Source organism: Jaculus jaculus, chromosome 15 (genome assembly GCF_020740685.1).
Source record: "Jaculus jaculus isolate mJacJac1 chromosome 15, mJacJac1.mat.Y.cur, whole genome shotgun sequence".
In the NCBI taxonomy this organism is placed as follows: domain Eukaryota; kingdom Metazoa; phylum Chordata; class Mammalia; order Rodentia; family Dipodidae; genus Jaculus; species Jaculus jaculus.
Genome location: NC_059116.1, coordinates 50662271 through 50688517, shown reverse-complemented (window position 1 = coordinate 50688517; position 26247 = coordinate 50662271). Strand labels below are relative to the sequence as shown.

At 38.4% G+C, this 26247-nt stretch overlaps 1 protein-coding gene across 26 annotated transcripts in view; it reads left to right on the top strand.

The window, feature by feature from the left end:
- Dtna (dystrobrevin alpha) overlaps nucleotides 1–26247 on the top strand; it is a 425345-nt gene that overhangs the window by 303997 nt on the left and 95101 nt on the right. For all 26 annotated transcript variants that reach the window (XM_045134780.1, XM_045134782.1, XM_045134795.1 and 23 more), the window contains 2 exons: nucleotides 3403–3616; nucleotides 18166–18251. In XM_045134780.1, the coding sequence (XP_044990715.1) occupies nucleotides 3403–3616; nucleotides 18166–18251 (300 nt within the window). The remainder of the gene's footprint in view (nucleotides 1–3402; nucleotides 3617–18165; nucleotides 18252–26247) is intronic.

Genomic DNA, 26247 nt, shown 5'->3' with positions numbered 1-26247 from the left:
ATCTGTCTAACAATAACAGCTTTAGCAACTTGGCAACCTAAAATTAGTCTCTGTGCCAGTCACTTTAAAGTTGTTTGAATTTTTCTAACTTTAAATTGTACATCTTTCAGTTCTGTATCTTCCACCAAGCTTACCAGTCTATTACCTTTTTTTTTTTTTTCCTTTTGGTTTTTTAGCTCAGGCTGACCTGGAATTCACTATGTAGTCTCAGGGTGGCCTCAAACTCATGGCGATACTCCTACCTCTGCCTCCCAGAGTGCTGGGATTAAAGGTGTGCACCACCATGCCCAGTGACTCTATTACTTTTAACTACAACCATGATCAAAGTCTCTGGGCTTGGGCAGTAGAGTGCAGCCAGACTTTATGCCAGTAGCCCAGTTACAACAAAGTTCTCTGTTGTCTTTCTTTACCTTTGGAAGTTCATATGCCAACACTCTTCTCTGTGCATTTAGCATTTTCACACTGTCACCAGAACATTACATAAAACTTGGTTTACTACTCTCTAAGGCTTCTGCTATCCCAGGTACCAAGTCTGTCAATATTCTTCCAGCACACAAGTTCCAAAAAGCCAAACTCCATGTGGTAAAATTCAACTGCAGTAGCAGCCCACCTCTCTAGTTCCAGATTCTATTGCAGTCATCTCTATGTTGCTGGGACAAACTTCCAAACAGACAAAGTTTATGAGAGAAATGGATTTATTTCAGTTTACAAATCCAGGAGAAATCCATCAATGGCAGAAGAAGCTGCTTACTTCCATACATTCAAGCAGAGAGAGAAAAAGCAACCACCACCAGGCACAAGCATTGCCAGAGCTCGCTCTTCCTCTCCACACCTTTGGGCTGGAATCAGATGTGCCCCAGTGATGTGCATCCTCCAGCAGGCTGCTAGAGACTTAAGCATGAAGTTTAACCTTAATAAAAACAATACCGGAGGCTATGGGCGACATATATAAACATTCAAACCATCACAGATGGATTACATGCACCTTGGAATTACAAGTCCAATGCTGCTTGAAATTAATCATAAGTACTTCATCCTCATAACACAAAATACATTATTATAAGAAATTATTGAAAGCAACAGCAAGCATTCTAGTGAAGGACTTAAATTAAAGTTAAATATGTCCTATTTTGTTGGCTTAGAGACCTGCAGAATTTATTTACCTCTTACAAAGTCAGCTATCAAAGTCAGCCTTAGGTTTTGTTTTTCTTTATTCCCATTTTGGGAATAAGATGTGCACAAACTCTTCCAGTACCTCAAAGTCTAGGAACTGCAGGTGAACTTGACCTGGAACCAAGGAGTATGTCTTCAAAAGATACTGTTTTGTGTTCAGGTGATGATAAAATTCCTGTATATAAGGACCAACAAAAATCACAAAATGTGTTCATAGAGAAAGAACTAACAGGTGCAAGCAAACACAGAATCCCATGGTTCAAATTTACAAATTCAGGTTCCCATCAGAGGAGCTAAACAGGAGTTAGGTTTGCTTTCCTTCATTTGAGGTAGGATCTTGCTATAACCCCTGCTGACCTAGAATTCACTATGTAATCTCAGGGTGGCCTCAAAGTCATGGCAGTCCTACTTCTGCCTCCCAAGTGCTGGGATTAAAGGTGTACACCCCCACACCCAGCCTAGGTCTGCTATTGAAATAGTGTCAGAAGGACAGAAGAGATACCCACAGTTGTTAGTGGGTAAGCAGCATATAGAATAGGCACATTTCTTGGGAACTAAAGCATCTGGATACTTTTAATTGAGAAAAGACAAACTATTTATTTTCAGATTCAAAAATGTAAAGAAAAGTGAATTTAAAGCATGGTGAAATTATGAAGGAACTGGAATTCACACATACCTGTGATAGCATAATGACTTTCTAAAACACATTGGAAGTTTCTTTAAAAATTAAACATCAGTCTACTGTTCAACCTGGTCTCTTCATTCTAAATATTTACCAAGAAAGCAGAAACATATGTCTATGAAAAGGCAATATAATTATTCATAATAACTTTATTCATAATAATCAAAACTGGATCAGGTCAGATGCTCATCAACAGGTGAGTTGGTGACCAAATTGTGATATCACCATATAGAGGAATACTATTCATCAATAAGGAGTAAACTATTGATATACTCAACAATATAGATTAATCTCACAATAGTGACACTAAGTGAGGGTATCCAGATTAAATAAAGAGTGCATAGTACAGGGTTCCATATATTTAGAAATATTTAGACTTCTAGAATGTTATGACAGAAAGCAAGCAGATCCAAGGCTGCCAGCTTACACAGGAGTGGATTAGGACACTGTGGGGATTAGGGCTATATTCATTTTACTGGGGTAGTAATAGTTTCTGGAATGTAATAACAATCTTAGGACAAACAAAGGACAAGCAGAAACATAATTTTTGACTATTCTATTGGAAAATAATGAAGTTGCAAATGAGATGGGCTAGTAAATTATATAGCCAAGAAATTGCTAGTTTTTTTACTTGGATGGTTAAGTGCCTTTGACTTCATGCTGTCCTTTCTCCCTTTCCTTCTTGCCTCCTCTAACATTTCTTTTTCTCTTATTTCCAACTGTCTGTTGCTGAAAATACATAGGTAAATGAAAATATTTTAAATAATTAGAAGCAATTTTAAAAATCTTTCAGACACTTAGAACTTAAGTTCTGGTTTTTCCATCAGCATATACAGTGGGAAAATGCTGGAAACCAGATGGACTAGAATTTTAACTGTCATTTTTGCTTTTGAATATCCTTGTGCCATTATCAGCTAACTCCCCTGAGGCTAACTTTTCTTGCATGTAACGTAGAGATAATAACTGTATTTCTTGTGTATGAGTGTGCATTTGTATGTGTAAGTATGCTATATGTATATATATATGCAAGCATATGTATGGTGCATATGTATTTATTACCACATGCACATGAAGGTAGGAGGACAACTGCTGGATGTCCATCCTTGTCTTCTTCCTTATTTGACCAGGATCTGTCTTGTGGTTTGCCTCTATGAGAATCAGCCTCCTTGACCTGAGAGTTTCAGGATTTTCCTCTCTCTGCTACCTTCCATTGAAGTAGACTCATTGGTATGACAGACACATGTACTACTTGTATCTGGCTTTATGTAGATTTGGGGCATCTGAACGCTGGTCATTGAGCTTATGAAACAAGCACTTTTACCATTTAGCCATCTACTGAGACCCTAAGAGGTATATTTCAAGGGTCACTGTAAAGACTAGTGAGAACTACCTTTTCTAACATTGTACATGGTTCACCCAGCCCTGCGATGGACTTTTACTTATCTATCCCCATAGCAACTGAACATATGAGAGAAACCAAGAAAATTAACTGCAGATGTCTGTGTGAAGTACCTTGGGCTGATATGGTCCTTCTGCTTCCATTGCAGTGCACCTGGTGGACATTTGGAATGTCATAGAAGCATTGCGGGAAAATGCTCTGAACAACCTGGACCCAAACACAGAACTCAACGTGGCCCGCTTGGAAGCTGTTCTCTCCACTATTTTTTATCAGCTCAACAAACGGATGCCCACCACTCACCAAATCCATGTGGAACAGTCCATCAGTCTTTTGTTGAACTTCCTGCTGGCAGCCTTTGACCTGTAAGATCCCCTTCCTTTTGGCTTTCCACGTTCTTTTGAACTTTTCTTGGTTGTTTTTCCAAATAATATCCTAGAGTCACTGCCTCTTCTTTTCTTCATCAGCAGCTGTACATACAAAGTCTCCTTGGGACAGATATAAATTTTAAAGACTACAGAAAGATTAGAGAATACACACAGAGTGTGTATTTTGTTAGTGGTATAGCCACCAGTAGGACACACAAGATCTGGAAACTAATTTCTTACCAATGCAGGCAATTCTCATTAAATTCAGTGGTCACACCTACACACACAAAATAAAAGAAAGTGAAGTAGCAGTATGACGAGTTGGGAAAATGAAGAGGTTCAGCAGATGGTTAGGACTATTATAAAAATATATCATATACATGTGTAAACATTATCAGTGAACAAAAGCAACACAAAAGAAACACTGGGGCTGGGGAAATGAGATAACAGTTAAGGTGTTTGCCTGCAAACCTTGGTATGATTCCCCAGGACCTATGTAAGCTAGATGCATAAGGGGTGCATGCCTCTGGAGTTCATTTGCAGTGGTTGGAGGCCCTGATGCACCCATTCATTCATTCTCTCTCTCTCTCTCTCTCTCTCTCTCTCTCTCTCTCTTTCTCTCTCTCAAATAAATAAATAAAATATTTTTTAAAAGAAAAATAAATAGTGAAGAGCAAAATAGCACATTGAAACAGAAGGACAGTTGTGGTTTTGAGCTAACCTCCATCCAGATCATCATATCACACATTTAGCTGCTATGGAGGTCCAGAAATGTGGCAATGGCTTGTATATGGGGCAAGCTAATGAAGCATGAATGAGGAGGATGCTTTTAAGTCTCTTTGCAAATTGTCTGTGACAGTGGTTTCTGAGGTATTATAAGAAGACCCTGGAACAGACAGGAAAGAAATTAAAAGGGTTTCTTGAGTAGCCTAGAAAAGCATGGCTTTCGTTACACAGACTAATCAGTTTTGTACCATTGTGAAACAATGCAGGGCTGTCCACAGACCATGGCTAATCTCATGTCTCATCATCCTGTACCTTCCCCTCAAAAAATGCCAGAGTCTCAAAGCTGGCTGAGACTTGAAAGACTGCCCACCCAAATCTTTCATTTTGCAGATGAAGGAAATAAAGCACAAGGATGCTGTCACTTACCCAGTGTCTCACTGCATGGTAGTGACCATGTGGGGACCTACGTATTCTACTAAGGCTTCCTTTTCTGAGGTGAACTTGACAGCCACATGCAACATGAAAACATCTTGAATTATATGATCAGTCTAAGATTTCCAATGGGCTGTTGCCACAGCCTCTAGTCTGGATATAACATCAATAGCTCTCCTTTTATTCTTTTTAAATTTTTTTAATTTATTTGAAAGAAAGAGAGAAAGATAATACATAAATAGATGATAGATAGATAAATGATATATGGATAGATGATGATAGATGATAGAGACATTAGATAGATAGATAGATAGATAGATAGATAGATAGATAGATAGATAGATAGATGATAAATAGATAGATAGGTAGATGATAGAGATAGATAGACAGATAGATGATAGATAGATACATAGATAGATAGATAGATGATAGAGATAGATAGATAGATGATTGATTGATAGATAGATAGATAGATAGATAGATAGATAGATAGATAGATAGATAGATAGATAGATAGATAGACACAGAGAGAAAGATAGAGTAAATATGGATTACTAGAGCCTTACCACTGCAAACAAACTCCAGATGCACCTACTGTCCGTGGTTATTGGGAAATTGAACACAGGCCATCAGGCTTTGCAAGCAAGCACCTTTAACCACTGAGCAAGCCTGGCAACTCTTCTTTAAACACTTGTGTTGAATATTAAAAAGGTAAACTGCAAACATGACCTTTTGACATCTCACTTTTTTTGTTGTTTTTTGAGGTTAGCTCAGGCTGACCTGGAATTCACTATGTAGTCTCAAGGTGGCCTCAAACTCACGGCAATCCTCCTACTTCTGCCTCCCGAGTGCTGATTAAAGGCATGTGCCACCACGCCCAGCAATAACTTCATTTTTAAGACTAAATATTTCACTTGGTCTTCTTGTCTAGCCAACACTTAGAAACGTGTACCCTGGCAATGGAGATGTCCCAGGCCAACGTAATGTCATTATACTACTCACTAATGTCACCAGCTCCACTCTGCAACCTCGCATGGTAACAGAGTTATCCCTGCTCAGTTTGACCAGCATGCATTATTTTGTTCATGACCACGTTTATATCATAATTCTCAAGATGAAAAATACTTAAATTCAGCTGTGGAGATTCCTCACTCTGTCTCTGCAGACTCCATAGTGAGGTGGTCTTGCTCAGGTCTGACCATGGTTGTTGTAGTGGTTTGACCCTTAAACATAGGTGTTAGGAATGCTAGGTTCCCAGCTGATGGATATTTGGGAATTAATGCCTCTTGAAGGCAGTGAGTTGTTGGGGGTTGGCTTATGGGTGTTATAGCCAGTTTCCATTTGCCAGTGTTTGGCACACTCTCCTGTTGCTATTGTCCATCTGATGTTGGTTAGGAGGTGATGTCCACCCTCTGCACATGCCATTATTTTCCCCTGCCATCATGGAGCATCCCCTCGAGTTTGTAAGCCAAAATAAACCCCATTTTTTTCTCCACAAGCTGCTATGGGTGCTTTTTCTGCCAGCAATGTGAACCTGACTGCAATAGTTCTCTTAGTGGAAGGGGAAAAGAGACAGAGCTAGAGTTCCACATTACTGGTGGCATATTTTAGTCATGTTTGACTCTATTGCTTTTGGGCCTATACATAATGTAGTATGTTACAGCTCACCTCATGGTAGCTGGGAAGGACATAAAGGAAAGGAGTGGGAGAGAGAGGGAAAGATATATGTGTGTATATATATATATATATATATATATATATATATATATATATATATATATATATATATGGAGAGAGAGAGAGAAACCAAGCATCACCTTTAAGTGCTCACCCCCTAATGACCGAACTTTTTTCCACTGGGCCCAACCTTCTAAAATATGGTACCACCACTTGGTACAGCAGACAGGCTGGTATCTAAGCCTTCAGGATATGGATTTTGGAGGATATTTCAGTTCTAAATTATAATCAAATATAACTGATAGAAAATATCAACTGTTTCGTTTCCCACTAAGTCCTGAAATATTGCTTAAAGATTCATATGGGATCTCAGTTAAAGAATAACTTATTCTCACTCCATAAATATAGAAAGAAGACCAGAATGACAATAAAGAAGCTGTGGTTTGTGAAATGTGTGACACACAAACTGATGGAGTTTGGACAGAAATACCAGTTAGATATGTCATCATCTCAGACAGATTCAGGTTAGGAGCCACAGATGAGTGAGACCATGCAAAGATTATCTTTCTGTGATTGGTTGAGTTTGCTGAGAATGATCTGTTCCAGGTTCAAACATTTTTCTTCAAATTTCATTGTGTCATTTTTCCCTACTGCTGTGTAGAACTCCATCATGTAGATATACCACATCTTGGCTATCCATTCATGTAATGATGGAGAACAGGGTTGATTCCAGGTCTTAGCTATTATGAATTGAGCAGCTATAAACATGGTTGCGCAAACCTGCCTGAACTGAGGCATGGGGCTTTTATGGTAAATGCTCAGTAAGGGAATAACTGGGTCCATTGGCAACTCTATAGTCAACCTTTTTAGGAGTCTCCATGTTACTTTCCATAGTGGTTGTATCATCTTACATTTCTACCAACACTGGATGAGGGTTCCTATTTCTCCACATCCTTACTATTTGTTTACATTTGATTTGTTTTTAATGGTTGTTATCCTTACTGGGGTAAGGTGGAATCTCATGGTTATTTTAATTTGCATTTCCCTGATAATTAGGAATGATGAACATTTTCTTAAGTGTGTGTTTGCCATTTGTGTATCTTACTATGAGAACTCCCTATCCAGTTCTTTGCCCCATTTTGTGAGAGGGCTGTTTGGCTTTTTTTGTTTAAGTTTTTGAATTCTTTGTTGATTCTAGAAATTAGGCCTCTGTCAATTGTATAACCAGCAGATCCCCCCCCCCATTCTGTGGGTAATCTATTGGCTTTGCTTACTGTATGTTTGCCTGTGAAGAAACTTTTCAGCTTCATGAGATCCTAATAGTTGAGTGACTGTTTAAGTTCTTGAGCTACTGGGGTTTTGTTCAGGAAGTCTTTCCCATTCCTATATCATGAAAAGTTCCTCCTATTTTTTCTTCCAGTAGCAGATGAGTTTCTAGTCTTATATTGATGTCTTTGGTCCATTTGGACTTAATTTTTGTTCATGGTGAGATGTGTGGACTGAGTTTCATTTTCCTACTGCCAAGACCCATCCACCAGCTACACTACCCTTCAAACTGACCAACAAAATTGTAGATTTTTCAGCCACTTCTCATCCATATCTCAGTGGTGAAAAATCCTTTTAATGTGATCTCTATTATTTTTTAGGAGACAGTAGTGCAAAAGAAAGTCACTGTGGCAGAAAGATGAAAGTAATACTTAAATGTCTATAATGCCTTTGTGAGAGTGTGGTTAATGACTGATATTCCATGGGCCCTCTGCCTTTCATGATTAAGTTGATCATTCTTTCCCAGGTCCAACTGTTTCTTGCACAAGATGCTACTCCTCTCTTTAGTACATGTCTCACTGTTCACATGACTGCATCCTACTAGCTATTTTATGGACTATGGCATGTTCACCTTGGTATGAATAGTCCCAGAGACTATACCCAACACATGAATAAAGACAAAGAAAATCACAAGTGTGGCTTTCTTATATCTTGATAGAAGCATTTCCTTTAATTCTCTTTCTAGAATTAATTTCTCCCTAATCCCCAGCAAATTACCAAACTAGCAAGTAATAGTTACATGAATTCATTTCCTGTGTACCAGGTATTCAAGGCTTCTAGTGCAGGTGAGTGTATTTTTTTGTATTGGCAACTTTCATAATTACAGACAATAAACCATGGTAATTCCCTTTGAAACAACACCTTAGAATACCCCCACTCCCTCTCGATCAGTCTCTCTTTTATTTTGATGCCGTCATCTTTTCCTACTATTATGATGGTCTTGTGCACATAGTGTAAGGCACTGTGAGGTCATGGATATCCATGTCATTTTGTGTCTGGAGGAGCACATTGTAAGGAATCCTACCCTTCCTTTGGCTCTTACATTCTTTCTGCCACCTCTTCCACAATGAAACCTGAGCCCTGGAAATTATGACAGACATATTTCAGTGCTGAGCACTCCTCTACCCCTTCTTCTCACCACTATGATGCCTTCTGAGTCATCTCAAGTTGACCACTATCTGAAAAGAGAAGCTTCGGTAACCAAAAGTGAGAGTAGCATTAACATATGGGTATGAACATTAACAGAAGTGCTTACTGGGCAGTTTGATGAGCATAATTTATGCACTTAACCAGACATCAGCAAGGGTTATACCCCTAGGGATCATAACTCCTGCACCCCCATCATAGGTTTTCAATACCAGGCATGTATTCCTTCCCATGCAGTGGGACTCTAGTCCTAGTCAAGAACAGTTGGTTTCCCCCATAACAAACATGCCACTATTACACCTGTTGGCTCATTTGGCCTGCTTGACCAGACATAAAGTTTGGAATATCCACTGTTGTTTATCTATACTGGTGATTTCTCTCTCTCTGCCATGAAGCTACATGTAGCATAGCTTTTTACAGCTTTCTGTCAGCTGGTCTAAAGGGAGGAAGTTTTCAGCTCAGCTTCAGCAGGATTTCTCAGTGACCTTGCAGCCCAATTATGTGGGGTCTTCATCAATAGAGTCTTACTGTCTTATTTCTGGTGGGAAACCAAGAACCTTAGCAATGGCCTGAATGTATTGGGGACATCAGAGCCCTCACTGGCCAACAACTCACTGGAAGGTATCCCATCCCTGGCACTGAAAATTTTCTAGTAACCATCTATGGCTTCTGGGTGTGCCATTGTCCAAAAACAGTAGGTTTTCATATGACTTAATTATACCCTCTTAGATTTTTTTCCCTCTTAGATTTTGATTAACCCTCCCCCCACCCTTCCTTTACTTCCTGACCTCACTTAGGCAGAACCCTCAGCAATCTGTTCTTCTGTTTACATATATACGATACCATCCTCTTAAATCCCACCCTTTCCCTTCCTCTCTAACTTTTTTATGTCCCCTTTCTAGCTTACTGGCCTCTGCTGCTGAGTTTTATATCAATTTACATAAAACTAGAAACATTTGTCACTAGGATCTACATATGAGAAATGAGTGTATTTTTAAGAACTTCAGTATACACCTCTCCTTTCTTCCTACTTCCACGGAAAACACTAATGATGCCTTCTGTCCTGATTTAGTCTGAGCTTTTAATTCAGTGGCATCTTTCCTCTGAGGACAGGTTTCTCTGTTTTTTTTTTTCATAAAGAAGATTATGTGGTAGTGGATGTCTTTTTAGCAAATGTCATTTTAAGCATATTCATTCAGTCAAAAATCATAGTAAGATAGTGACATAATAAAGGGAACAGCTATTTTCTCATTTGCGGGGGCCAAACTGTATTTTAATGTTAATTTGTTAATTATCGTGCAAAATTAGTTACTTAAATAACCTGAGAGAAACAACTCATGGGAGGAGCAGTTTATTTTGGCTCCTGTTATAAGGGGATAGAGTCCATAGTAGTGGCTGGGACTACTTTGTCTGTAGTGGTAGGGGCTTGAAGTACAGTAGTTTGTTAGGTGGGACTGACCAGAAGCCAGAGTGATCACCAGCCAGAAGTGAGGTTGGCTGTGACATCAAGGTCTGCCACTAGTGATTCACATTCCCCAGCTAGGCCTCAACCTCCCAAGGATCTGCAACCTCCCAAAATAAAGCAAACAGCTGGAACTAAGTGTTCAATCATAGGAGCCCATAAGGACTTTTCACAACCAAACAACCACAGACAACCATAATATAATACTCATAATAATAACTAAGAGATACTCAGCATTCACTGTGTGCTTGCAATGTTATTATATTGTTATTAGATTGTTCTAGGGTAGGAGTGGATGCAGCAGAGAGAGGAGAAAAGCTTCTCAGGTCATACAGCTTCACAACAGATTAGGTCGCAAAAAAGATAACTATTTTAGGGATTTATTTAAATACCATTGTATTCATACTTTATGTATTATGTGTTTAAAATATATTTATTTATTTACAAGCAGACAGAGAGAATGGGCATACCAGGTCCTCATGCCACTGGGAATGAGTACCATTAGCATGCACCACTTTGCACATCTGGCTTTAAGTGGGTACTGGAAAATCAAACCTAAGCTTTTCAGCCCTGTCTTATGTTTTATATATAAAAATTAATCTGTAACTCAACCTGTTTTTTGCAGAATATGAGGATTATGCTCACACTTATAACCTTTCCAGTTAGTGATACTTAGACAAATTTCACAGAGTGTATGTATGTGAAAGAAATAATTGAACTTATTTTATATTAACACATTGGAGTTTGGTTTTTCATTTGTTTGTTTGTTTTTTGAGGTATGGCCTCTCTCTGTCCCAGGATAACCTGAAATTCACTATGTAGTCTCAGGATGGTCTCGAACTCACAGCAATACATGTACCTCTGCCTCCCAGGTGTTAGAAATAAAGGTGTGAACCATCACTTCTGGCTAGACTCTGTTTTATAACAACTACACAGAACTATCAATCATATTATAATCTTATTCAGAGAGAATACAAAATTCTGGTTTGGTCCTCTCTATGTGACATGTCATAAATACCTTGCAGATCCTTCTGAGCAGCCATTCCCAATGCTTAGCTCCAGACGTCACGAAAGAACTCATAGCACTCTTTCAAATGCCAGAGTGTGAAATTATCCTGGGGTTCCACCGAAACCTTTCTGTCTTTTGAATTTTAAAAGGGATTCTGATATTTAATGCAGAAGTACTACTGGGTACATAGCCATTTCACATGTGCCGACAAAATGTATTGTTCACATTTGAGACACATTTGGATAGAAGAGTTATATAAAACCAAATGTTCTTTATTCTTCTGTTATTTCTAGGGCTACACCTAGGCATTGAAAACAGTGTTTACTTTTCTTGGTGATTTTTCTCTTTCCTAGCACATCCTAAATTCATGATATCCATGGAATGTTCTGCTTCTGCTCTAGTAACTATATTTTTTTCTGGTGAAAATTCTTTTGTTCAGGTTTTCCAAATGCTGCTAAAATGGAATCACTTCCCAAAGAACTCTCATACTAGTAGATAAATTGAACAGCCTTTATATCACTTATCTTTTGTAGACATAATTTGAATGAGTAGGAGATAGAATTTCAAAAGACTTATGGAGACACACTGATTTCACTGGCTCCCCCCCCCCCACCATGCTGTAGAGGGTCCTAATGAGCTAACCTTGATGGGTATCATAAGGAGTGTTTTACCCAAGTTCTCTGGTAATATTGAAGGAAGTTTTGAGACTTTCCAGAAACAAATAGCTTCTGCTTGTACATAGGTTAATGTTTTCACTACCCCTAAAACACAAGTATACATATATGTGATGATTTCTGAATTTATGACATTATTTAAGAGCATTACCTAATATTATAGGCCATAAAGTCAATAACTGTAGGGGCTGAGGAGAAGGACCAAGGGGTAAGTCATTTTCGGCACAAGCATGAGGACCTGAATTTGGATCCCCAGAGCTCACAGAAATTCAGATGTGGTAGTGCACATCTATAATCCCATGCTCCTAAGGTGAGATGGAAGATGGAGACAGGAAAATTCTCAAAAGCTAGCCTGGCATATGAAGTGGTAAACAAGAGAGGTTGTCTCAAACAAGGAAGAAGGACAGAACTGATACCCAAGGATGTTCTCTGATTGTGGTATAGCCCCACATTCACACGCATAGACATGCACATGCATCACACACACAAACACACACCACAAAGTTTGTTTTTTATGTTAGTCATCATGACTTTCCATAACCACTTTGTCATTATTCTACCATAGTAGACTAGAAAGTTTCTTTTCCTTTTTGTATTAATTAATTTAACTAATATGTGAGGAGCTAGGTACTGTGATAGGCTAAGGATAAATAAATAATATTAATGACAAAGGGAGTAAGCTAAAAATGTTGTATTTTAAAATGTGTTGTAAATGCTGTTTTCTGACCTTCTCTTCAGTAAATTACAAATATATGGCAGGAGCCCCTTCCTTCTCACTTGAGCATCCCCTACCTCTGGGACAATGCAGAACTTATCTAGAGAGCAGCTAAATGAATGATCATTATGAGGAAAATAATCTCCAGATAAAAAAATATATCAGGATAGAGGCATATATGGAAGCACAGGGAAGAAGAAATTTTCAGTTAATGAAATCACCAATGTGGGTTCACAAAGAATAATTTGAGTATGGTATCTGCGCCCATAAAATGACTTTGGAAAAACATGGGTGAAAGAAGAGTTTCTGAGTAGTTTCTTCTGCCTATCCCAGAAGCACTAGTCAGAATTCAGATCTCACTTTAGAGGATTTGTAGGGCACCAGGAAATTCTGTGACTTCCAGCAGGAAACTCCCCTGGCAAAATGGAGAAGCTCATGCTCTGTGTGGAGGTCAGCCTGGCACTCCAGCTCTATCAAGATCTATCTTGTTTTTCTTCTCTCAAAAGTAGTTGTTTTCCTTTACAGGAACTCCTCCCCCCCGCAAAAAAAATATGTATATATATCTTAATTGAAAAAGTAAGTTGGTATCTATGTAAGGTCATGGAAAGCCCAGCCCAGAGTAAGATAGTTGCTCACTTTTTTATTACAGTGATTCCTATTTTAACATAATTCATGTTTCCTTTAAGATAGACATTCTACATCTAGATGTATACACATACATATTATACACATATTTTTTAACTAAAGGGTAAGTGCTTTCCTCTCCATTTTCTAGGAAAATTTGGATGTTTCAAGAAAGTGACAAAAATACCAAGGGAAAAAAAGATTTAAAGAAACAGTGATTTATGAAAAATATCAGTTTGTATCTTTCATTATTTTCCTAGCTTTATTTGGTTCTGTTAAATATCTTGTTGGTATTAACTAAGTGTCAATGAAAAAAATTCAACTGGATATTTAGACTTCAAGCTATAGCACCAAAGCTTGCAAAACCCAAAACTCTAGGATAACTGGCTTAAACCAGAATATTTTCCACTGTGCCAAAAGATTATAATGGAAAAATCAGCAGAGTATGCTTTGCGGCCTCTCTACACTGAAAAGGAAAAACATAACATTTTACTACTTTATCTTTTAAATAACATTATTATATTAAGAAAAGTGACATCCTAAGCACAATTTCCTTTTAAGGCATTTTTTAAATTTTTGTTTATTTTTATTTATTTATTTGAGAGTGACAGACAGAGAGAAAGAGGCAGAGAGAGAGAGAGAGAGAATGAGCACATCAGGACCTCCAGCCACTGAAAACAAACTCCAGATGCTTGCGCCACCTTGTGCGTATCTGACTTACGTGGGTACTGGGGAAGAGAGCCTCCTTAGGCTTCACAGGCAAGTGCTTAACTGCTAAGTTTTTAGGGCATTTTCGTGCCTTTTACAGGACTAAGTAATCCATTCTTCATGCAACTTGAATTCGCAAAGAAAAGTTCATGTGGTCACGCCGCTCGTTGCTGATTCTGAAGCCTGAGTTTCTAACTTGCCTGCTGTGCGCGCAGCACTCTCCAAACAAAGCTGCCTCTGCTCTTTTTGAGGTGACAATCAGAACTGTCTATGAAATAGAAACCTGTTACCATAAGAGCAAGAAAAAAGTATACACTTTCCTGTGTGATTCCTGGCATCGCTGTGTTCCTAGGCTGCTTAGCGTGCAACGTTGGGAATAATGTATGTGTTTCATGCTAGACCTACGGCCTCACTTTCCTAAAGTGCGGCTGACAGTCCACAATGCACATAACATAGGTGCAGTTATACTACCTCACAGGAAGAGGGCGCTACACGTGCATACTCATTGTAGAATACTATGCCACTGTCTCACATCTTTGCACAGGACTTCTGGGGGCTTCCAGTTGTCCTTCCTAGCGATTTTGTCTTTCCATTTTCCAGACACTTAGCCAATTCCATCGACTGCGTAAATCAAACTTGGTCTCGAAGAATGACAATTTCTAGTGAATATAGCATCCATATATCTGCAGTGTGTAGCTTCTCTCTACTGCTTACTTCCTGTGCCAATACCAATTCTTTTTAAAGAAATTACTTCACAAAATAGTTTCGTTATGATTTTTCATACATATAATTGTATTTTGCTCATATTCAACCCCCATTACTCTCTTGTCTGTCCTTCCCAAGATAATACCCTTTCTATTTTCCTGTCATAGAGTGATTGGTGGATTGATAGAAAATCCAAATTTGACATATGGGAACATGCAAATATGTCTATTTTTCCTTCATTACCCTCTTTTGTTCCCACTTCCCTCTCCTTCCTCCCTTTAAATATCCCCTTTCTACTTTCATGTCACACACACAATGTAGTTTTATCCAACCAGAAAGAAAAAAATTATGTCACTTGTGGGAAAATGAAGGAAACTCGGGAGTATCCTGTTAAGCAAATTAAGTCAAACTTAAAAGACAGATGTTGCATGGAATCTAGATTAAATACCACTTCTTTTCCACAACAAAATAAGACTCCTCATCCCATAGTGACCTTGTTTAAGTAATGGTATTTGCTTTAGAACCCAGCCAAAGACCTGCAGAAAATCTTTCCCCTCATTTGCCCCAACATGTGACATTCATTGAAGATGTGCTTTTAAAAAGACTCCAATGCCAGGCATGATGGAGCACACCCTTAATCCCAGCACTCGGGAGGCAGAGGTAGGAGGATTGCTGTGAGTTCAAGGCTACCCTGAGACTACATAGTGAATTCCAGGTCAGCCTGAGCTACAGTGAGACCCTACCTCAAAAAACAAAAAATAAAAAGACTCCAATGGAATGGGGGCAGGGACAAGACAAAAGAAGGTACCAACACATGATGTATCCATATGAAATAGTTTGTTAATAATAATAAAATCATTTTAAAAAAAGGGGAAACAAAAAAAACCAAACAACAACAAACATTCAGCTGAACCAGGAGTGGTAGTGCCTAACAGTAATGCCACAATATACTCCACCAGGCCCAGCTCAGTTGAGCCCTTTTAAATCCATGCAATTGTGATTCGGGGGACTTAGAATAATTCTGAATAAGGCAGTTTACACAAAACTTCTGTATTTTTGCTAAAGCTACCCACTCTAAAATTAGTAAGCAGACTAGTGAATAGACATGCAAAATCAAAGGAATGCCAGTTGCAATGATTAATATCCATTCACTAATACATGAAATGTATTGATCACTAACTGAGTGAAACAACAGCAGAAGACACTAGAAATTCATCTGACTCAGACGAATCATCTCTGCCACCAAGAATCTCACATTCTAGACTCATGTCACATTGCAAACATATAAATAAACAGCTCAAGGTTAGTTTGTATGGAGGATGTGACGTAAGTAAAGGTGAAGGGGAGGGTGCCTATCTCCCTACCAAAGAGATATGTTGTTTCCAGGTCAAGGTGAGTGTTGGTATTGACTAAGGCCCTCAAAAGTGAGTGCAAGAATCTTGGGAAGGCTCTGGTAATAAGGGTGAGACCCTGAGCCATTGAACAGTGTGACTCTAGTCTTTAGTACTCAGTACAGCAGTAACAGCTGAGAGAGAAGACAGCTAGTAGTGACATAGGAGTGAGAACTTGGTCCCACAGGCAAAAGGAGATAATGAGGGTACTGTATAATGGGAAGATATTGTCAAAGGTGTGATTTGAGTGTGCAGAGAGAGCAGTTTGGAAGTTTCATAATATTAAAACAAGAGCAGATAGAAGCAGTGGGTGTGGAAATAGATAGAAGGGAATGGATTTAACATATAATTAGGAAGTATGTTTGATCCCTTACACATTTGCTCAAGATTGTAGTGAATTTAGAGAGAGCATGAAATCAAAGATGATCCCTGACCCAGAAGTTGGTTTGAGATATCTAAGTACATGGGGACACGAACTAGTAGGGGCATAAAGGGAGAAAAGCAGTTAGTGTTAGGGTTGGTCTGAGAATTACAAAAGGTCTTTGAAAAGATAATGAGTTACATTTTGAACACACCTCATTTCACATAAGATACCCATGCTGATGTTTCAAATAAATAATTATAAGCCAGGTTTAGAAATATGCATGGTTAGTTTTCATTTGGAAGAGCAGCATTTCAGGTATGCCAAGAACGACAGAAAATGAATGCCAAATGACAAATGGTAAGAAATAAAGCCAAATCGTGGCTGGAGAGATGGCTTAGTGGCTAAGGCATTTGCCTGCAAAGCCAAAGGACCTCAGTTCAATTCCCCAGGACCCACGTAAGCCAGATGCACAAGGTGCACATGCATCTGGAGTTCATTGCAGTGGCTGGAGAGCCTGGTGCACCCATTCTCTCTCTCTCTCTCTCTCTCCCTCCCTCCCTCTCTCCCTCTCTCTCTCTAACTTTTTCAAGTAAATATATATATATATATATATATGGAGAGAGAGAGAGAGAGAGAGAGAGAGAGAGAGAGAAATAAAGCCAAATCATTGATTATATCATATTCATCCAATATGTCAGGCTTATGAATCTTATTAATATAAATGAAATATCTTATGTACTAAAGAGTTATAAAGACCTTTCAACCACATTTGTATTTTGGATAACAATTTTAATCATTCTTAAGAATGGCAACCGTTTACCAATGGATTTCAAATATGATATTCATTGTGATCCCAAGGAATAAGAATAAGCAGTTTACTGCAGCTGGGAGATATTTCACTGAACTACTAATTCCTAAGAGTATGTCCTTTAAGCATGTTGTTAAGGACAAGTTTACTTTGCTTCCTGAATCATGAAAGGCTTGGTAGCATTCCTGTGAGTTTAAGAGGAATCAGAATTATTCAAACAGAGCTCTTACTTTTGGACCCTTTGAAATACTACCTGACTTTGAAAAGTAAATGTATCACATAAGCACTTGCATTGGCTTATGATTAGAAAATGATTAGTTGAAAAGAGTGTGTGATTAAAAAGCCCTAATAATTAGCCTAACCTCAAATTCAATAATTCTCTGGCAAAGAATACGAAATTTCTGAAGTCTGCTTAAATAAATTACAGAGATTGAGACTTTTGGCATAAAATCCTTTTATGAAAGTCAAAGTAAAGAGCTTGTTCTGCATGTAAATCCATTGTGAAGTAATGAAGATTCCTCTGGCTTCTAGCCCATGTTTTGAACAAGTGACATATAAAGAATCAACTAAATGATTCTGATATCTTTTTAAAGAAGGAAACATTGAATAGACAGTTTCACAGAAATATGTGTTGAACTATATTCACAGCCTTTTCTAAAATGGTGTGTTCACATATGCATACAATCATGCATCTTGTCATCTCTACAGAACAGAAAGTGTCAGGGTTCATTATAGAAAACATCCTAAATTACATCATTTTTTTTTCTATTATCACACAGGGAAGGCCATGGTAAAATCTCTGTATTTGCTGTCAAAATGGCTTTGGCTACACTGTGTGGAGGGAAGATCATGGACAAATTAAGATGTAAGTTATTACTTGTTCTCTCTTTGCTTTCTCTCCTAGGTGTCTCATTTCCTCCCCCTTAGTCCTGCCATGTCCTTCTGTCCATCTGTGTCTTCCCTAATTCTGAGGGCCATTTGATATGAAGTCTTTTTTGACCTTTGAATTTTTAATAATTATATTTGTTTATTAGGTAAATGTTAATGCCATGAACAGTCCCCTCTACATATGAATCATTTTTCATTACTTGCTTAGTATTACTGACTAGATTTTTTCTAATATGAAGGTGAGATAGATATGATTTCCATTTCATTGTACCATGCTACCTCACAGGTAGTTCATCAGCATAATGACACAAAGGCCAAAGTGGGCAAGCTTCCACTTAAGACACCCAGAAACCAAAGCTCCTAGTGTATTTCCCCATGCTCCTTGACCAGAGCTACTCGAGGCACTGGGAACTCCAAAGTTTCAAAGCACAAGACAGACCTAGGAATTAAATTACAGAGATGGTACAAACAGAATTTACTTTCTGACCATGAAGCATGGTAACTGAAGAACAATGAGTGGTTGCGGGCCTTGTGGACATTTTGTCATGGTATGTGCTTCTGCTGTTAGGCGTGAAGAGATATCTCAGTCAGCAAATGGCTTGCCTTTCAAGCACAAGGACCTGAGTTCCATCCTCAGAAGCATTGTTTAAAAAGAAAAAGAAAAAACCTGACCATGGTGGAGTGTGCTTATAGTCCCAGCACTGGGTAGGCAGAGGCAGGCAGGTCCCTAGGGCTCACTGGTTAGCCAGTTTAGCCTGTGTGGCAAATTCCAAGCCAGTGAAAGATTTTGTTTCAAAAAATATGGATAATGTCTGAGTAATGACACTTAAAGGTGTCTTTTGGCCTTCACATGCACACAAATATGTACACACACACCAGAAAAAAAAGGCTACAGTTTTTGCAACCAACACTATCAGATTTTTGTTTTAGATAAAGAAGCTAATACCGATCAAGTTGTAGTAGATCACACAGCTAAGATGAGGTGATAACTTAAGCCTTAATTTAAATTTTTAAAATTTTTTTTTACCCTTAACATCAGCAATTCTCAAACTGCTGGCATCAGAGCAGCCTGTGAGGCTTCTGATAACACAGGCATTTGGGTTTAACCTCCAGAATTTCTAGTTCAGTATGCTTAAGAATACAGGGAGGAACAGAGTTCTCATTCATTCACTAGTTTAAAATGATGTTTCCACTATTATCTAGCTCTGTCCTTTGCCCTCAACATTAGGAGTTTGGTTTATAGTATGTTACACAATGCACAGCATAGGAGTTGGGAACCCCAGCCATGTCATCAATTTGTTAAGTTGCTCTGAGAATATGATTTCAATTCTGAAGCCCTGTGCCTTCCACATCCTCAATTTGGGATTTTATTCAATTCCTGTAGGGTGCCCCTAGCTATAACTATCTTACCCACAGCTCCTCTGCTCAGAGCTTCTGAGGGTGCCTCTTGCTTCTGGGTCATCAACAAGAAAAGAGTGAAGGAAGATTCAGAAAACCATTTGCTCCTTTGGAATCCACTAGATGTGCTGGAGGAACGCTTTTTAATTGGCTTAGATATGAGAAGGGGACCACAAAACCCCGGGAATCATCAGGTTCCTTCACTTTCAGAGACTTCCTTCATGGAAAAGCCAAACACACCAGGATTCATGGAAGCCCACCAAACCTGAGGGTCATTGTAGTTTCACTTTGATGTGCCTAAGAGATAGAGAAATTCAAAATTACCTATCTTGGATTTTGGTTGAGAGGTAGAGGTTAAATTAGAAGGTACTGGAACAAATGGCTTTTTCTTCTTTCCATTAAGTGGCTTCAGAGTAATGTAGGAGGCAGTTCCTTCAAAGTTAGGTTAAGAAAATCCACCAGAGTAATAAACCCTTGGGACCTGCTTCTGACTTTATGTAACAATTAGCCATTTATGCTAAGGACATTGGAGACATGTTTAAAAAATAAAATTGTGAGAAATATTTCTTATTACTGGCTCAGTGCTATATAACAAGGCATCTGAATAAAATAATCCCATATTAAAATAAGAAAACCCATCATTCAAATGACAGAAGGCTTTCACACAGAAGATGAATCCTGCGCCCTGGAGGAGCCACTCACTTCCCATTCTTTAGCTTTCCAAAACCTCGTCTTTCTCGTCGACGAGGAGGAAAACCAGAAATTCCAGGAGCCTCCTCTTGCTCTACCTTCCCCATTGAGTCTCATTACTGATCTCAGACCAGTTCACTAGTTCCAGATAAGAGGTAAAGCACAATCATGATGATAGTCAGGTGTCATCCGTGTTCACCTCCAGGGCTGGGAAGAGCTACTCTTCCTTTAGTACAGGAAAAAAATTTGAGGATAGTCAGGATGAAAAAAAAAAAAAATTGTTGTCATGCAAGCAACTAATGGTGTGGTCACACTTATGAAACTCATGTAGGTTTAAGCATATTTTTCCCAGTTATCAGAATCCTTGCAGTTGTCCTGCAAGTCCTGGAACTCAAAGGAAAGCAATGAGAATCTTATAATCCTTTCTGCCTTCCTGTCCTATAACACTCCAAAAAGCCCAGTGAGCACTGCTTTCCAGTGGCCAAAGTTATTCCTCCTCTATAAATTAAAGGAAGTAACTAAACCAGGGTGTCATTGAAGACACAGTGAGGTCACCAGCTATGGCAGCAGACCACATTACCATTCTGTAGAGAAACAGTTTGGCCACCATACATTATGTTGCCCTCACTGACATAACTGAGTCCCAGTTCTATGCATCCCTTGGTCTCTGAAGAGTCACTCTTCCTATGGATAAACCCAAGTAGATGGTTTTAGTGGCTTCCAACTTGACTGGAGGAAATTTGACTGAAAGAAATTTGACTGAAAGCAATGAATAGCCTAAAGTCACAAGAAATACTAGTCTGGATGACCACTGTTGACTGACAGATGTAAGCAGCCCTCCCCATAGCAGCCCTGCCACTTCGTGTGTCAGAACATGGGCACTTCTACAGTTTCCTTTCACTTCAGTGACAAAGCTGGCATGGTCATCATGACATGTCATGTTTTTCTGCATTACTTTTCTAATAAGAACAAATAAGATGAAAAGATACAGACTTTTTCAAGGTTTGGAGATTTTATTTTCCCTTATGGAAATTTTTTCTTAATATATTTTATTTATTTATTTAATGGAGAGAAAGAGGTAGAGAGAGGGATAGAGTGGGCATGACAGGGCCTCCAGCCACTGCAAACGAACTCCAGATGCATGTGCTACCTTGTACATCTGACTTACGTGGGTCCCGGAGAATCGAACAGGGATCCTTTGGCTTTGCAGGCAAACACCTTAATCACTAAGCCAACTCTCCAGCTCCCCTTATGTAATTTTTCTAGTTCACTTTAAGCTCATGTGCCAGGTATGCTAGTTTGATATTTGTTTCTCTCTTTGTGCATAGTGATGAACAAAGCAATAAGAATTAACTTTCCTAAAACAAAAGGAGAAAAATATAGAAAAATGGAACCTGTTTTGAAAGTTTCAAAATCCATTAAAAAAGGGACACCAATTTCACATGGCATCCTACTTTCTAATAACTGGGGCCCCCACTGGCTGGTACATAGGGCATTTGTAGTGTGGTTCTAGTCCACTGTGTGGCATTGGGGATCCAGCCTAGGGGAAGAAGGGTACTCTCTGCAGGCATATGACAGGGCCCCTAAAATAAACTGACTTCATAGACGCCTTTTCTGTCCAGTTGTTCTTGTCTGAGTATAAACTACAGTTTAATAAGTATTCTGGACAGTTCAAATCTTAAGGAATTCCAGGTCCATTATCATAAACCTGAAGGATTATGGGATGTCCACAGCTGCTGAGAACAACTTGTTTTCCTACATTGTGGCAAACATCTTGACTTTTCTGAATTTCTGTCACTGAATGGGTTGGTCCATGTCCAAAGCTATCTCCAGGGGAGTGTGTCTAACTCACAGGCCTGTTTTAAACTCTTCGTCTTCTCTCTTAGTATCCTCCAGAGGCAATCTGGGCTCCTTAGCACAACTCACAAAGCTGTTTATATCTAGCCTCACCTCCATCCTGTCCTGGTGCCTATGCCCCCCTCACACACCTCTGCCTCAACAGACAATTCAAAGAGCCTTCAGAGTACCTTGCTTGCCCTCCACTTTGTCCTGTTTCCTGGTTGTGTTTCCTAAAGCCCATTCCCCTGATTTATACTGTCTAAGCTCTAGCAGCCTTCACTCTTGGCCCTAACTTCACCCACAATACATTGAGGCTTCTCAGAGGAAAAGAACAACACAACATCCTGGTTTTTCTGTATACTCATTGATTCTCACAGCATTACACATTTAGCATGTTCCAGGTTGTTATTAGTTGAATGAATCAGTGAATAAAAATTTTTCTAAAGTATCTTCATGCTATGGTAGTAGAGGAAATTCAAAGTCAGTTTAAGACATCATTTGGAATAATAAATAAAAATTCCATTTGGGGAGACATATGAATAAAATCAATGATAGAAAATGCAGTATGAAATTAATATTAAAATTTACTAAAATGCCTGCACTATGTCTTATATGTGAAGCATTCTGAGTGCTTTTCTTCTGTTAACTAATGTAATCCTTTAAATATTCCTCCTTACTGTATATAAATACACATGTATTTTATATTTCAAGCATATCACCTAGAATCCAACACTAAATTACAAGCATATATACCATTTTAGTATCTTCTTCAGAGTCCTTTCATTAAAAAAAATCCTGTGGGGCTGGAGAGATGGCTTAGCGGTTAAGCGCTTGCCTGTGAAGCCTAAGGACCCCGGTTCGAGGCTCGGTTCCCCAGGTCCCACGTTAGCCAGATGCACAAGGGGGCGCACGCATCTGGAGTTCATTTGCAGAGGCTGGAAGCCCTGGAGCGCCCATTCTCTCTCTCTCCCTCTATCTGTCTTTCTCTCTGTGTGTCTGTCTCTCTCAAATAAATAAATAAATAAATAAATAAAAATCCTGTGTATCCATTAATAGTCACTTCCTATTAATTGCAGTAGTGCAGGCTTAGTTTGGTTATTCCTTGTGCCCTCAACACAAATAGCATTCACATTAGTTTCGAGTACATGGAAAGCCACTGTTGGTACTCCTCCTGACTTTGCTGCATACTTTTCTCTGTACTGTGGCCTAATACCTGACAGATGCCACTTAAGGAAGGAAGGACACTTTGGTTTACAGTTCAAGAATATAGTCCAAGATGGAAGAGAAGGCATGGTAGCAGGACTGTCTCTAGTGTCCATGGCAGTGGGGCCATGAGGTGGCTTGATCAGATCTTGGCAGACCAAGCAGAGAGCTTGGGCTAGAACCAGAGATTCAATATTCTCCAAGATCTGCACTTGACAGGTGATATCTGCCAGCTATGCCTCCTACCCCAAAGGTTCCACAGCCTCCCAAGAGAACAATACTTGCTGTAGACCAGGTATTCAAACAAGGGAGCCTGCAAGAACATTTCACATTCAAACCACAACAAGAGGTTACCCAAATTATTTTACTTGACAATTTCAAAATATTAGCTACATTTTAAAATGTACCCTTGTAAACTTATAGATTTTTCTTTGGAGACTTAAAAGCAAAACCAAAAATCAATAAACTTGTTTTTAAGGGGGAAAAATGTACGCTTGCTTGTTGACAATTTGAAAATCCTAGCTACATTTCAAAATGTACTCTTGCTTGGAATATTAGAACCTAGAAGAGAATCTGGATGAATCTATTATATCCAGCCAAGACAAATAAGATGTTCATCAGATCTTATAAAAAAACAAAAGTCAGTTTATTCTGCCTGAATTTCCTTTTGTCTCTTTCCATTGGAATTTTTCAACTTCTAAATGTGGAATTGCATAACAGATTTTGCCTGCTGGCAGCTTCTTTTTTATTTATTTTTGACTAGTGTTAATGAAACATGGAATAAAATTCACTAAGTACTCAAGGTTGCCAAGATAGACAAGGATTTTCACTAAGTACACAAAATTGCTAAGATGGAGGAGGACAATAGTTTTTGGCTGAGATTGAATTTATTTTTTAATTAGCATAAAATTTTATGAGTTTATTGTATATTATCTTTAATGAATGAATACATTGTGAAATGATTAGATCTGTCTAATGACCATATGAATCATTAAATATAATTATTTTAGTGATGAGAACACATCTGTTTGTAACTGTACTACCACATGTTTCTTTAACTACTATCACTGTGTTGTGCAAAAGATCTCTTGAATTTGTTCCTTTTATTGAGTTGTGACTTTGTATTCTTTGGCTTCCAACCCTCACACTTCTAGTGCCCTTGCCTTTGATAACACCATTCTACACTCTCATGTTTACATTCCACATACATATAAGACAATGCAGTGTTTGGCTTTATGTGGCTGACTTATTTTATTTAATATAATGTCTTCTGTATTCATCTGTGCTATTGCGAATGACAAGATGTCCTTCTTTAATGGATGGATAATAGTTCACAATATCTTTATTCAATCATTTAATGTTCATTCAGGTTGATTGTGATCTTGACTATAGTAAATAATGTTGCACAAAGAATAGAAGTGCAGGAATTTCTTCAACATAGTAATATCAGTTCCTTTGGATATACACTCAAGAGATGGATTTCTGGGTCATGTAGTAACTTAAGTTTTAATTAAAAAATATTTGTATGTGTATGTGAGAAGTGCAGGAGTGTGTGCCATGGCATGTGTGTAAAGCGTGGATGTCAGAGGACTTTCCACCTCATTAGAGGCAAGGTTTGTCACTCTCTCCGGATCTTGCTCTGCTGATGTTACTCTTTGCTGTGCTCACCACAACCTTCTGGGAAATTCTCCTGTCTCCACCTCCCAACTCACCATCATCATGTTGGGATGACATAAACCTGCCAATAGCTTCTGGCTTTCGGAAAATGTGTAGTCTGGAAACAATCAAACTAGAGTAATCAGGCTTGAGTTGTGAACACTTAAGCTTCTGAGAATCGTCTCCACATTCCTTTATAAAACATTTCTTGATTTGCCTCCATATAGTTTTCTATGATGGCTGCATTTTTTTTTCCAAATTCTTACAGATGTGTTATCTTTTGTCTTTTTCATATTACTATTTTTACTGGAGTAACATGATATCTGAAGATTGTTTTGACTTGCACTTTCCTCATGATTACTGGCAGTGTACATTTTTAAGCACCTATTGTGCATCTGTAGACTTTCTTTCAGGAATATCTACTTGAGTGTTTTACCCAATTTCAATCAGGTGGCTTACTATTGAGTTGTTCAAGTTCCTTGTATATTTTGGATATTAACCTCAGATGGAATTTCTAAAATTTCATAATTAATATAGTATTTAAAATATAGTAGAAATTCTTTATAGCTAGAATATTTAAAGAAAATGAGAATCAATTCACATCCTCAAAACATAATCCAATAAAAGTTTGTATTATGCATAATATCTGATAGCAATGCCCTCAGGTTAGATTATATATTGTTGCTGAAAATTTAAACTCAAAATAAACAGTGATTGCACAATGAACTTATCACAGTTTATCTCAACAACAATGGTGCCAACCTAGTAAAAATCTGATTAAAATGGTGGTAACTAATTTCTGATAGTGATTCCCAAGGAGAAATTATGAGATGTGTTGGGAAATTATGTCGTCAATATCCGTTAAGGGGGCATAGTGGCAGACACAGAAAATCAGAAGCCAGAAGCACCTTGGAGAATAACCTAGGGACCCAACTTTACCTTATCAATCATCTATAAGGTCACACTTCCCTTTCACCAAATGAGTCACAAGACCCTTCCCATAAATCAAATGCTGTTTCTCTGAACACTGAGATTTATAGAAAATTTTCTGCTTTTGTAGAAATGTAACCAAGTGTTTTTGCTACACCATTATCAATATTGAATCTTTCACTTTCAAATATATTAAACCAAAGTCCCAAATTTTGGTAATCGTATAGATGGATAAGGTTCTAGTTAGATAAACATAC